General features: G+C 33.7%; 2 protein-coding genes across 4 annotated transcripts; both read right to left on the minus strand.

Moving 5' to 3' along the window:
- Positions 1 to 664: 664 nt before the first annotated feature.
- On the minus strand, positions 665 to 4,191 carry LOC123905064. Its single transcript, XM_045954682.1, has 5 exons — positions 3,815 to 4,191; positions 1,542 to 1,641; positions 1,323 to 1,458; positions 1,045 to 1,131; positions 665 to 958 (listed from the first exon to the last, which is right to left on the minus strand). The coding sequence occupies exons 1-5, from the start codon at positions 4,149 to 4,151 to the stop codon at positions 821 to 823; spliced, it is 798 nt and encodes a 265-aa protein (XP_045810638.1). The 5' UTR covers positions 4,152 to 4,191; the 3' UTR covers positions 665 to 820.
- Positions 4,192 to 5,671: 1,480 nt separating this feature from the next.
- Positions 5,672 to 11,629, minus strand: LOC123905065 (vesicle transport v-SNARE 12). Of its 3 annotated transcripts, none has more exons than XM_045954686.1 (6): positions 11,468 to 11,629; positions 11,262 to 11,376; positions 9,403 to 9,461; positions 9,123 to 9,311; positions 6,318 to 6,488; positions 5,672 to 6,074 (listed from the first exon to the last, which is right to left on the minus strand). In XM_045954686.1, the coding sequence occupies exons 2-6, from the start codon at positions 11,356 to 11,358 to the stop codon at positions 5,922 to 5,924; spliced, it is 669 nt and encodes a 222-aa protein (XP_045810642.1). In that variant the 5' UTR covers positions 11,359 to 11,376; positions 11,468 to 11,629; the 3' UTR covers positions 5,672 to 5,921. The 3 variants fall into 3 exon arrangements, with proteins under 3 accessions (XP_045810642.1, XP_045810641.1, XP_045810639.1); XM_045954685.1 differs by having other exon boundaries at positions 11,262 to 11,370; positions 11,465 to 11,629; XM_045954683.1 differs by having other exon boundaries at positions 11,262 to 11,374; positions 11,465 to 11,628.
- Between the last annotated feature and the right edge of the window lie 960 nt (positions 11,630 to 12,589).

Below are 12,589 nucleotides of genomic sequence, written 5' to 3' on the forward strand. Positions count from 1 at the left end.
TAAAACAGTTAAAATTTTATCTTGAAATTTGGACCGCCTGATATTGATGGCACGGTTCAAATATCCTGACTGCATGCAGTTTGACTGCACAGAATCCAATTCCGTATATTTCTTCTAAAAAAATGAGTTTTATTCGACCAAGACATTAAGCTCAAATTTTTAATGAACTCCCCTAAAACAAATTGTTGGGAACATTTTTTTTGTCAAACTTTAATAACCTCACATCTACTCCGAATTACCGAGTATACCAAAACAAAAAATTGAGTTCCAGTCTTGTGAATGAAAAATATAGGTCTTTATGTTTACCTCTTTTTTGGTCTCCTCAATTCGACAAAGATTTTTTTTTTTTTTTGTTGGTATTCCAATTCGACTAAGATTTGATCATGGTATAATATGATTTATTTCTTTTTTTACCAAATGGCGAGTATAATAAAATTATGAATACTGAAGATTAAATAAATAGTATGGAGACGTGATATTAACTGTATTAATAGAGAGATGGATAAGATTTGTTATTTATTTAAAGATATAATTCAGAGTTCTGGGTTGTTGTTAACTTTACCATCACTAAGCATTCTTTTTTATATACTGATGAATGAATTTCGTCAAGCTCAAACTTTTCATAGGGAGCTTCAAAGTTTCATTGGTTAATTATACATGTGCCTTGAGCAACAATATACATGCTATATTCTTTTTTATATACTGATGAATGAATTTGTTATCATTATACACAATTTTGTTCTTTTGTCTGTTTTGGGTGTTAAAATTATTTACTATTTAGTATGCAGTGACATCTCTCCCATCACAAGGGAGCTGCATTTCATATCAAATCATCTTGGTCTTCAAGGGACCGTTTTCGAGCTCGCAGATTGAGCTTAAGGTTTTCAGGTACAGGAGGTGTCCTGCCTCTGCGGAATAGAACTGCAAGAGCCCTCATTTTCTTGCAAAGATCAAATATCTGCAAAACATCATGCAAACATTGTTGTTTAAAGTTTTTAGACAACAGAGATAAGAGGCAAATTATAATTGCTTGGTTATTTATACCGATGAAGCGTCTATCTCGGCAACACCCTCACAACCTCCTTGAAGCAAGTCACAATATTTCGCTGCCTCATTTTCATCTTCAAAAACCTGCACCAACATTGTCAAATTGTAAGTAATTAAATTGTGTCAATGGCTCAAAATATTACAACAAAATGGAGTCACTATATTATGTTCTTGGATATTTTCTGATGCATTTCACACTATAAAATATTTGAATGACAGGGTAAACATAAAAACTTATGCCATAAAATTTTATGTGCCTTGTAATAGATGCATACCAGAACTCCCTCTCTAATATCTTCAACCTGCATTGGAAATTTTGTCCCTCCCTTTGCTTGTTTAGACTGATTTCCTATTGCAGCTCTCCTGTTGCTTCCTTTAGAAAACAATAAACCAAGCTCTCTTTCAACTTCGCTGTAACATAAAAAGTAAAGTCAGGATTCGGAAAATTCCAAATATTACTTGAGAAAAAAGAACAGAAAAAAGGTGAATCACACCTTATATTTCTTCGTGTTTTCATCGTGCACAATTGGTTTTCCTTCTGAGTAAGTACATACACAGGCTTTGAAGCTTCTCTCCAAGGGTTGTCATCCAAAACTAATGAAAGGAAAACATGAAACAATAAATTAGAAATAATATACAAGAAAGAATAAACAATAAACTGACGAAAGGACAGCCTTCAATTAATACAAGTAACAAAACACTCCCTGTCTATACCGATATTAACATATACAGATCTCAAACATCAAATTCAAACATCGGCAAGGTAGTTTAAAATATATTCTCTCTCGTCAGTAACACTTCATTATATACGTGGCACAACTATATATGCAAAGGTGGACATAAATTCTGAGAACAGGGTTGTCAAAACTCAAGAGTTATCTTGTGGAATCTCCGTAGACTCGACTGGTAAGATTATAGCAATTTATTTAATACAGAGATAATGTTCGAAAGTCGAAACACTACAATATATCTAAACACAATTGAATGTGGTTGAAATTGAGGTTAACTTTGATGTGATTGATAAATTAAAAACTTATTACTGACTTGATACAAAAAGACTAAACACTAACCCCTATTTCTAAGGATACAAGTTATAAGACTCCAAATCCTGAATAAAAAGAAAAATTAGGAAGTAATATGGAAACTAATCCTAGGAGATACTGCAAGATTATAAATTGATCCAAGGATATAAACTAAGATATTCTGAAATATTTCATATATTCTAACAAATACCGTTTGCATAGCACAATAACAAAATTTAAATTTCCTGTAAGAAATAATAACTTAAACTAAGATGGATCCATATCCAGACTGGACCCAATCCAACTCACACGACAATACCAGACTTGATCCAGCGAAACTAGAACAGAATACACAAACATGGCAGCACAGCTCAAACAAACTCATAAATCAGATGATAGGTTCTCAACTCGGCACACATAAAGAGCATAATAAGATCAAACTTGATGGATAAATTGACAAATCACAAGGTTTAAAATTACCAAAGAGTGAGGATGGAGGGACTGGGTTCCCCAGGTTGGAGCTAGATTCAACTCAGTAGAGCTAGGCTTTAGCTCATCTGAGTAGGGTTCACTCACGTTGTTGACCTGTTCGGTTCACTACACACTTGCAACAAAGGGTTTGTTCATGTATTATAGTTAGTCATTTCGTTTATGCATATAGCTATTGGATTGAGATTCAAATACAACATCTTCACCTCCTTGAAGATGTATTCACATTGGGAAGTCAGGGTAGATCAAAAACAATAGAGACAAGTAAAGCATAGTTGTTTTGGACATTATTGTTAGAAAGGAGGGTATCCTCAATCTTAGCTTCGGCCTTTTCTAAGCATATTTTGTGAACTGAGGGTATCCTCAATCTTGAGCGAGAGGCTAAACACTGATGCTACTAAGAACCATTTGAGAGGCCGATCTCTTTAAACATTGAAGTAGTTTTCTTAGCCTCTTTATGTTGCTCGTAACTGGATACTAAAAAATTGGAATTTTCGTCGTACAGGGGAAGAGTTTGGCAAGCTTAACTAAGTTGATGATTGTCTCTTCCAAATTCCACTTCCTTTCTTTATTACATGCACTATTTCACATCTTTGTTTCTCTCATCTAACAAAATTATCTTCTTTTAACCAAAAAGCACAAACGGCATCAGCCAACAATAATGGTTATGATGATAATCATAAAAATGAATTTAAATTCAAATCGAGGATAAAACTTACTTAGGTCAAGTGGCATAGGTCAAATTGATCATGTTTTTTTCACTAAAACAACCACCAACTATTTTTAGGGATGTATCTTTTGAACATTTCTTTCTTTAGTATTTTCGCATTTTATCGAGAAAATTTATCAAATTAGGCCCTTTTTAGATAAAAAGTTAAAATAAGTGCTTGTGTATGATATATTTCAATAACAAAAGATAAAATAAAATCAACATGTTTACATATATGCTATAAACAGTTTTCATAAGCTATCAACTATATAAGCTATAAACCGATTTCATAAGCTATCCACTTGAATTTATGAAAATAAGCCAGAAACAATTGAAGGACAGACATTTCATAACATAAGCATATCATAATAAGTGTTTCTATAAACTCTTCAAGCTCAAATAAACTAATCCAAACAGACCCTTAACCTAAGCAATTTGACTTTTATCCATAAATTAAAATCATAAGGATCAACTTGTGAAAACAAACAAAAAATTCAAGTTCAATTAATAATCACAAGAAAATAAAAAGAAACGAAGGATCAAATACCATCATAGCTGCTAGAATCAAAAGACTGATGGAGATTCCTACGCATATCATAAGCGCGGGAGGAAACGCGTTTCAGGAACTCATTGGAGCTTCCAGGAATTGTACCGTCCATATGAAGCGCCTTCTCCACCTCATCATCTTCTCCTGCGGTTCCTCCTACGCTACCGACGTTGCACGAGACATCCTTTCTCCTCCTTGTTCGGAAGCGAGGAGCAGAGAAGAGTCTTGGAGGAAGACGAGGATGGCGAGAGAAGAGAGAAAGGCGTCGAGTATTGCGACGGAAAGGATTGGTTGGAGGTAAAACCATGGAAGGAGATACTGAAGGAAGAGAATCCATGGTGTTGAAGTTAATTGCAAAGATTGAAAAATGTGAATATGTAAAGTAAAAGAACTCACAACACTTATTCTAGAGAAAGCATCAATTTCTTTAGTCGCTTAAAATTTCACCTTTAAATATGGATAAGTGGAGTGTTCGGGGTTGAACTCCGACTCCTGCATATAAAATGTTGATGTTCCTACCAACTGAGTTAAGTTCACGTGGACATACAAACATTATTTCTAATAGCATAAAATGATAAAATACCTATAAATATGACGAAATTAAAGTGTTCGAATTATTTATGCATTCAGATCTGTAATGTTGATAATGTTAAAATTATCGTTTGAATATGCACTAGATTGAATTTAATTAGTCAACCTGAATTGAACAATCATCACACTGAGACGGGAAAGAAAAACAATGTCGCATCAAGACGATGAACAATACAACGTCGCACTAAGATTGCGAAATCACGGGAAAAGAAAAGCAAAATCTATGTGAAAAATACTTATTTAAAAAAAACGATATATAGGGATGATTTCGGATCAAAAATTGATCATAAATCATCCCTCTTTGGTTGATGAATAAGATGAAAAAATTATAGGGTTAAAGGGAGAAAAGGGGTTGCAAGGTTGTTTCTTAAAAAGTTTAGAAGTAAGGTTCATGAAAATGTAAAAATTTTATATTAAATTTTAAAGTTACAAATATTAATCTTACGCTAAATTTATGGTGCACAAGTTTCACCACGAAAAAATTTGCTTTTATTATTATTATTGGATCAAATGAAATGTAATATATGATATGTTGATTTAATGGTAAGACTTATTGATCCAACAATTAAAACAAATTTATTCATTGCGAAAGACTTGTTTCACTTGTCCATATTAGACAAAGCCTTAATTTTAACAGAAAATTTTTCTAAAAGGACTAACTTATTATAACATTAATAACATAGTAACCAACTTAAAAAAATTAAATATAAAAGATCAAATAAAAATTTAAAATAAATATAAGGGATCTTAAGCCAAAACTAAAAGCCTCTAAGATTAAAATAGTATATTTGTGAAATATGATTAGATATATTTCTGATTTTAGTGAAATATGATTTTTAATTGAAAAATTTAAATAAAAAATTGAAAAATAAAACCGATTTTGGTGAGATTCCTTGTTCTATCATCTATGGTCTTGAATCTTGATGGTAGTTGACCAATGAAGACACGTGACTCGTTGTGTTATATATTCACGTCCGCAACGTAACTCAACTGGTTTTGGCATCATCCCAACTCCGTGATCATCTCGTACTTGATTTACTTATACCACAATACCACACCCCTCACAAAGTCTCCACCAACCAAACATTGTATCATTATTCATTACCCCCCTTGATGTCCTTTAATCATAATTTCGAATTACTTGTCCATAATATACAGTCTACACATAATCAAATTTACTTGAAAATTGAAATTATTAGCACAAGAACTTGAAATTCACTCAATTCATACACTTTCATAAATGCTATCTTGCAAGCAAAAGCAACATATCATAAAATGAGTACACATGATCAAATTTACTTGCATCAAATTAACAACATTCTTTCATTTCAAAAGACAACATAATATAGAGCATCAAAATCAAGACACCATTAACAACATCACCAATCATGAAGAGAAACAACTGAAGGGATGTGACAAACATCATATGTGGTTCCTATATACAATCAAGCACATACAAAGTATATATAAAAATCACTTGAATTGCACCCTGTTGTACCTTGTGAATATTAATTAGCTAATGAGATAGCTTGTAAAATAGAATAATAACTATAGCTAAAACAAGAGCTCCGATCACAGATGAAAGGATCCATTTGTTTCTTGTTATTCTCCGTGACATTGCGGTTAAAACCTTCTTACTCTTGTCAATAGCATTATCTACCCCATGAAGCTGCAAGGCATAGAAAAATCATCATCAACCGGCAATCATCACTGCTTCTACATTGCATTTGTTAAATTGAAGGCTAACAAACTTATTCTAAGGGGATAACTGAAGCGATTGATTTGTTTTAACACAGATCCTAAGAAGATCATTGCATGATTCTTTCATAGTAAAAGGAAGGAGAAGAGCTAGCTATCTAAAGTTGACATAAAAAACACCATTTGAAAAAAATAGCATGCACATATCAAGTACCCTTTTATGGGAGCTCAGGAGAGTCTCGCGCTGCTGGTGTAAATCTTGGATGATTGAGATGCCAAGCTCTTCGGTCTCCAGCACGGTTCTGTGGCTCTCCCGGATTCTATCACTTGACTGATTTAATCTCTCCACTGACATAGTTAATCGTTCTCTCTGATCAGCAGATGCCTGCAACATTATCCGTACTTCACAACCAAATGATAGATAATATATTAACAGCATTTGATCCACTAGCTAGACTAATTTCCTTAACAGCTATCATATTTTTAAAAATACAAATTTCAAAATTCAACAAATATATGGGGACAGGACAATCAGAGAACTGGATACGCATTTAGAACTGTGATATTTTCATTACTATGTGCAATCAATTTGTAGTTCAAAATACAAGATATGTGGATAAGCTAAACAAAACCCAAGATATTCTTGTGCAGATATTTGCAAGTAATGATAATCATTTTAGTTGTATTTTCTCTACATTTGTCTCGTATAGGTGAGATTCATAGGAGCTACATAACCGTTTCATTCAACACTCTTGCATGCATAGCTTCAATAATATTTCAGACAGAATCGCACATCATTTCAATTTTTTGTGATCTAAATTTAATAGATATTTGTTTATTGGAATAACTCAAGGAAATGAGAGCCAGTTTGAGAAGAATAACAGGAATAGAGTGTTAAGTGTAAACTGTAAAGATGGCCAAAAGTGAGCGCAATTGTGCTTGATGCCTGAAATAGAAGATTCAATTATGATCATTGGGTCAATTAATTTCCTAAAGTCATGTGGTTAACCCTCTAGACCAGATAGGTTCAAAACTGTTATATAAAGTTAAAATAAAAAATAGTTTCAAAACTGAGCACACAAAAAGAGCATTACAAGTTCAAAATCAACGAGGTTCACAATTTTTTTAAGTACTAGTACCTAATAGGTACTCCCATTGGAGCAAAACACAAAGAGTACCTAATAGGTACTGGTTCTATAATAAGAAGTGGTACTTATTTTGTTTTTGTGGGTCCCATTTATAATGATGTATAGTTATTGGTGGAATGTGTTATTGGTGGGACCCATTTAGAACTTTTTAAGAGATTTGGGTTGGAGAGATTGAGTACTTAGAGCATCTTTAGTGGAAGTAAACTAAGTGGGTAAACTAAGTTACTTTTTGTGGGCCCAAAGTGATATGTAGGATTTAAAAAATTTATAGTTGATTTAAGTGATTTTTACTTTAATGGTGGTTGTTTATAAAGAACTAAAACATGACCCCACATAGTTTGTAATCTTTGGCGTTGGCACACAACCATTGGTAGTAGACTATTTAACTATGATTTGATTGAATAAAATAATAATTTTTTGGCATTACAATATGTTTGTTGCCGTTGCTTAATTAGTTGATGTGCACAAAGGTTTAGTGCACCCACCTGCCATGTCACACTACATATAATGCTAGTTTCTTATAACTTGCGTTGACTATAAGGAATTGGGCTGTTAGTTCACTGCACTAATGTTGCTCTTATTAGGTACTATTATTAAAAAATTATACATAAGTGATGTGTACACATGGGGTCCAGTTAAGTACTCAAAAATGAGTATCTCCATTGTAGATGCTCTAAGTTCCCCTCATTGGAACTTGGAACTGGGTTTTAGCTCATCCGAGTTGAGTAATTCATTTAACTCATTGGCCTATTGGGTTCATTGCAAACTTGCAATGATGGGTTTGTTCATGTTTCCAGATTCATGACTTTGTTTATGCTAGGAACTATGGGATGGGATTGAGACTCAATAAAACATTGTTCACCTCTTTTTCTGATAGGATCACAATGCTGAGTTGAGTGCTATAACTTAAAGATCAATGTTTTGTGCCCTGTGTAGAGCCCTATCATTTAGTTGTTGCATTATAGGTTTTTAAAAATAAGATAACATTGAACCATTGTCAGTTTATGCTTATCTAGGGGGGAAATAACCATAATTTTGCAGACTCGTTCAATAACCCTCAAACTATTCTACAGTATACGGGTCTATGCAAGTCTAGCTTAGTTGACACTTGATTTTGTAAGTGAGTAAACTCTATTTTGAGACCTAGAGTCCAACTTATATGCCCAGAATAGAGCATGACTATGCTCAATGTCAGACCTCACCTATAACTTGACGTTCCTGACAGATTCTCAGAACTTTTGGCGTGAAATTAGAGAAATAATCTGCAAATTTCTTTCTTGGAAGCTCAACCTTCTGGGAGCAAGAAGCTTGTTCATCCAAATCATCATGTATCCATCTCCTATCTTCTCTTCCTATGAGTTCCTAAGCTTCTCATGTTTAGGAATGATGATTCCCAATTTAAGCTCTACTATGAAATATGACTCCGTAAATCTCAACTCAAGTTTCTATCTTTAATTCTTTTAAATAAGTGTTTACTTCTAGTTCTAGCCTCAATTCTTTTCACACCCATATTGCAGTAGCTACACCAACTACCAAATTTATGATAGTTACTTCTACTCAAGTTTCTATCCTAGTAACTAAGGAAACATTCAGTCAAATTACAAGATTACGTTTTGAAGATCCTTTGTGGTCGTTAATTTGATTAAGAGGTGGAAATACTTTCATTCATGATCCCATTAAGGAGAGATAGAAGAGAATAAACCATATCTGACAAACGAATAAAAAATGTGAAATAATCGTAACTAGAAGAGAATAAACCACTTTGGAGCTCTGTAAGACTCTAACCAATAACAAGAGCGCCACAAGGTTCCCTCTTTTATTTTCAAGAAATATACGCTATGAAGTAATATATTCTAGAGTTCCAGATATACCAAATGTGCATCCGCCCTTCCGGTCTCTAACAAATCGTCCCGGGCAGCCTGATCAGCACTGGGAGATGTTAACCTTTTAAATTCTTTTTTCAAGTTGTTTAGATCAGATTTGTATTCCCTCAATTTCGCAAGAAGCATTGCTTTTGCACTTGGCTGCAGACTTCTTGCCTCAAGGTCCATCTTCCGGATCTAGAGAGAGAAGAGGGAAATTAAAAACAAATAGAAGATAATAAGTATAAAAGTAAGACGTAAGATGTATGAAAACACTTCAACACTGTACCAGAACATCTGCGTCATCAAGTCCAGTTTTGATCTCAGAAAACTTTTGCAGCTTCTCTTCTGAAATTAGTATTGATTGCAGCGAAAATTTAGCAACAATATTCATTGTGACAGCAAATGATATTAATATATGTTCATGTCAAAGTCAAAGAAGCATGCTCATGAAAATATTTGACACCCAGGCCCAGCACGGTAAATATCATCCAGCTTCTACAGAAAATTGTTTTGAGACTTAATATCCAATGAGTAAACAGTGCTAACAAAAGAAACATTATGACCAAAACAACAACACTAGGGACCATTAGATCACATTAGAGCAACAGTCATTAGTCAAACATAAGTCAAGTCCAAAGTTATCAAATACACAATACTCTTCAAAATATGTTAGTTAGCCAAATATATGGCACATGGATATATTTGGTTGGTTGGTATGCTAATTGATTAATTGGTACTATCTCAATATCTTTTGAAAAGAATGATGTGTAAGTATTTTGTTTTGTTTTCTTTTATGAGAAGAGGATCCATGATAATGAGTTAAAGTTGCTGTGAGTGTGACTAAAAAGTCACATGTTCTTCCAGCCAGTCATAAAATCAGTAATTGCAGAGAATAGTGGTTCTCCCCCTCCCCTTTTTTTCCACATTTAGTTGTAACAACCAACAAGATCTCTCATCCTACTCTTTTCCTCTTTGTGTTATAGCTTACATCTGTTCCCAGCATGTGCTTCCCCAGAGAACTCAAACAAAAAAAACAAAAAAAAGCACTGATGATGATTTAGCTGAGGGGTTGACTAATTTCTATCAACAGTGATTTCCTTTTCTTCAGATGATTGCGTTGAGGACTGAACTAGGTCCCTCAACTGTGAGTCCGTTAACTACCTACTCTAAGAGTGTTAAGTGAGGTGAACAAAGCTAGATAAACTAGGAAACCGTGATAAAATAGTAAAGACTTGCAACTAACTAAAGGTCAACTGCAAATGAAAAATAGAGTTGTATTGATTGATGCATGTCTGATAATTTTGTACAACTAGTATTTTTAATTAAACTAAGTTTGGCCTCGGCCTACTAAGATTCCTATCCACTAACATAGCTGACAGTGCACATGCTCTGTTTAATGGTTATTCAGCTTCCAAACATATTTCCACTAGCCACAACCAAATTTTAAGGTGGTCTTCCCCATTTCTTATTTTTCCGCTTCATGGCCAAGTTATGCACTGCTTGGAGTGCACATTACTTCATCTCCAAGCTGTAAAATACAGCATCAACTGTTTCCCTAAAAACAAGGCGCCAACACAAAGTGTCTAAAAAACCCATAAAGTTAATGACGTTCCCACTAATGAGCTTAAAAAATAATCTGATAACACATCTCATAGCCCCAAAGAGTTAGAATTACCCCTTCGACGCTCTTTAGCATTTCACCCATCAGCAGATCACTCGGCTATCTCATCACCTCGACTAAGCTTAATCGATTCCCCTAAATTCCGGCTAACATCTAAACTTATTTTGGACATTAAGTGCATTAACAACCAGGAACCATAACGAGTGTCCCAAATCACAGTTTGGAGATATACTACTGATATAATAATATTACAATTAAATCAAAATTTAGTAACCTTGTAAAATATAATAAACTCAAATAATCAAACACTGTTGACATAGAACACTTGATCAAATCATATATAACAATATCACAAAATCATTCAACAAAACAAAATAATGAATTCTAATTCAAATAATTTCTGCACATCAAAATTTAAACAACAATAATAATGATAATTCCTATTACAATGCAGCAAGAGCAATAAACAAAATCAATTACACAATTCAATACGAATCAGATTGAGAAGAATGAGGGGAAGTTACCTTGAGCAGAAAGAAGAGAAGTGGAACTGCATTTGCGAGCGAGATTAGCAGAGAGTTCACAGTATTGACGCTCGTAACCTTCGAAAACTTCACTCATCTTGCTAATTTTCTTTCTGGGGAAAACAACACCAAGTATGAAATTAGAAAAATAATTGAAAATCAATGAAACAAACTTATTGATTAATTCGATTTTAGTATTTTACCTTAAGTTAGATTAGATCGAATGATAGTGTGAGCTGAGGGATCTGAAAGAAAAGAGGGAGGAAAGGATCGAGTGCGGTTCGGAGAGTTTGGACTTTAGTCTTGATGATGTCGCTTTGGCGGTTGCCGGTTGATGATGGCGTTACGTTAGGTTGTATACAAGTCACCAGTCAATTTTTTACTTTTCCTTTTTTATTTTTTCTTTTCGACTATATTATACAAATTAAGAAATGTCATTAATGTTGTGTGGAAAAGAGAAATTATGAGTTACTTTACAAAATTGTTTTTCATTAATTGTATAGGAAAAATAAATTGAAGAATTGAAAGAAGAAGAAGAAATAAATAGTTAAGGGTATAATAGGAAAAAGAGCATTAAATGTTTCATTTGTAATGTAAAGTGACTTATAATTTGGTACAATTATTTTTCTCAAAGTGACTTACATTTTGGAATAGAGGGAGTATTGAACAAACAAGACTTTTCGGCTATGTTTGGATTGGTGGTAAAGGATAGAATGAAATGGAATGAAGTAGTAACTAACTAAGTTCCATTGTTTGGATTTGCAAAAAATGAATGGAGTGGAATGGAACACAATGGAACTCATTCCATCCCATACCATCCAATCTTCTAATTTTCTTTCCCCTCCAAATTGGGGTGTATGCAATGGAATGAATATTTATAAAATATATCCAAACAATGGAATGGTATATTTACTCCATTCCGCTCTGTTCCACTCCATTCCATTATGTTTCATTCAGCTCGATTCCATTTTGTACCACCAATCCAAACATAGCCTTCGGCACATGTGTCTCGAGAGAGATTACAAAGAGTTATACAAAATATCAATCAGAAGAGCAACATAACACAACATTAGTCGATTCCCAGACAAAACAAAGGGTTCGACCACCAATTGTATAAGTTTGCAACTAAGGTTACATTTGTCGTCTTCAACCACCAAAAAGAATAAATTTTGACTTTGTCCAACGGTTGAGATAACGTTTGTGCTGAATTCTTGAAAAAAGATGATTTCTCTAATTCCACAAAACCCACACACAAACAAGTTATATGAGCTGCAAAAAAGATCGTCGTGCTCGACAACCACCTGTTGCGTCAACGAACTGAATAAGAT

This window comes from Trifolium pratense, linkage group LG2 (assembly GCF_020283565.1).
Source record: "Trifolium pratense cultivar HEN17-A07 linkage group LG2, ARS_RC_1.1, whole genome shotgun sequence".
NCBI lineage: Eukaryota > Viridiplantae > Streptophyta > Magnoliopsida > Fabales > Fabaceae > Trifolium > Trifolium pratense.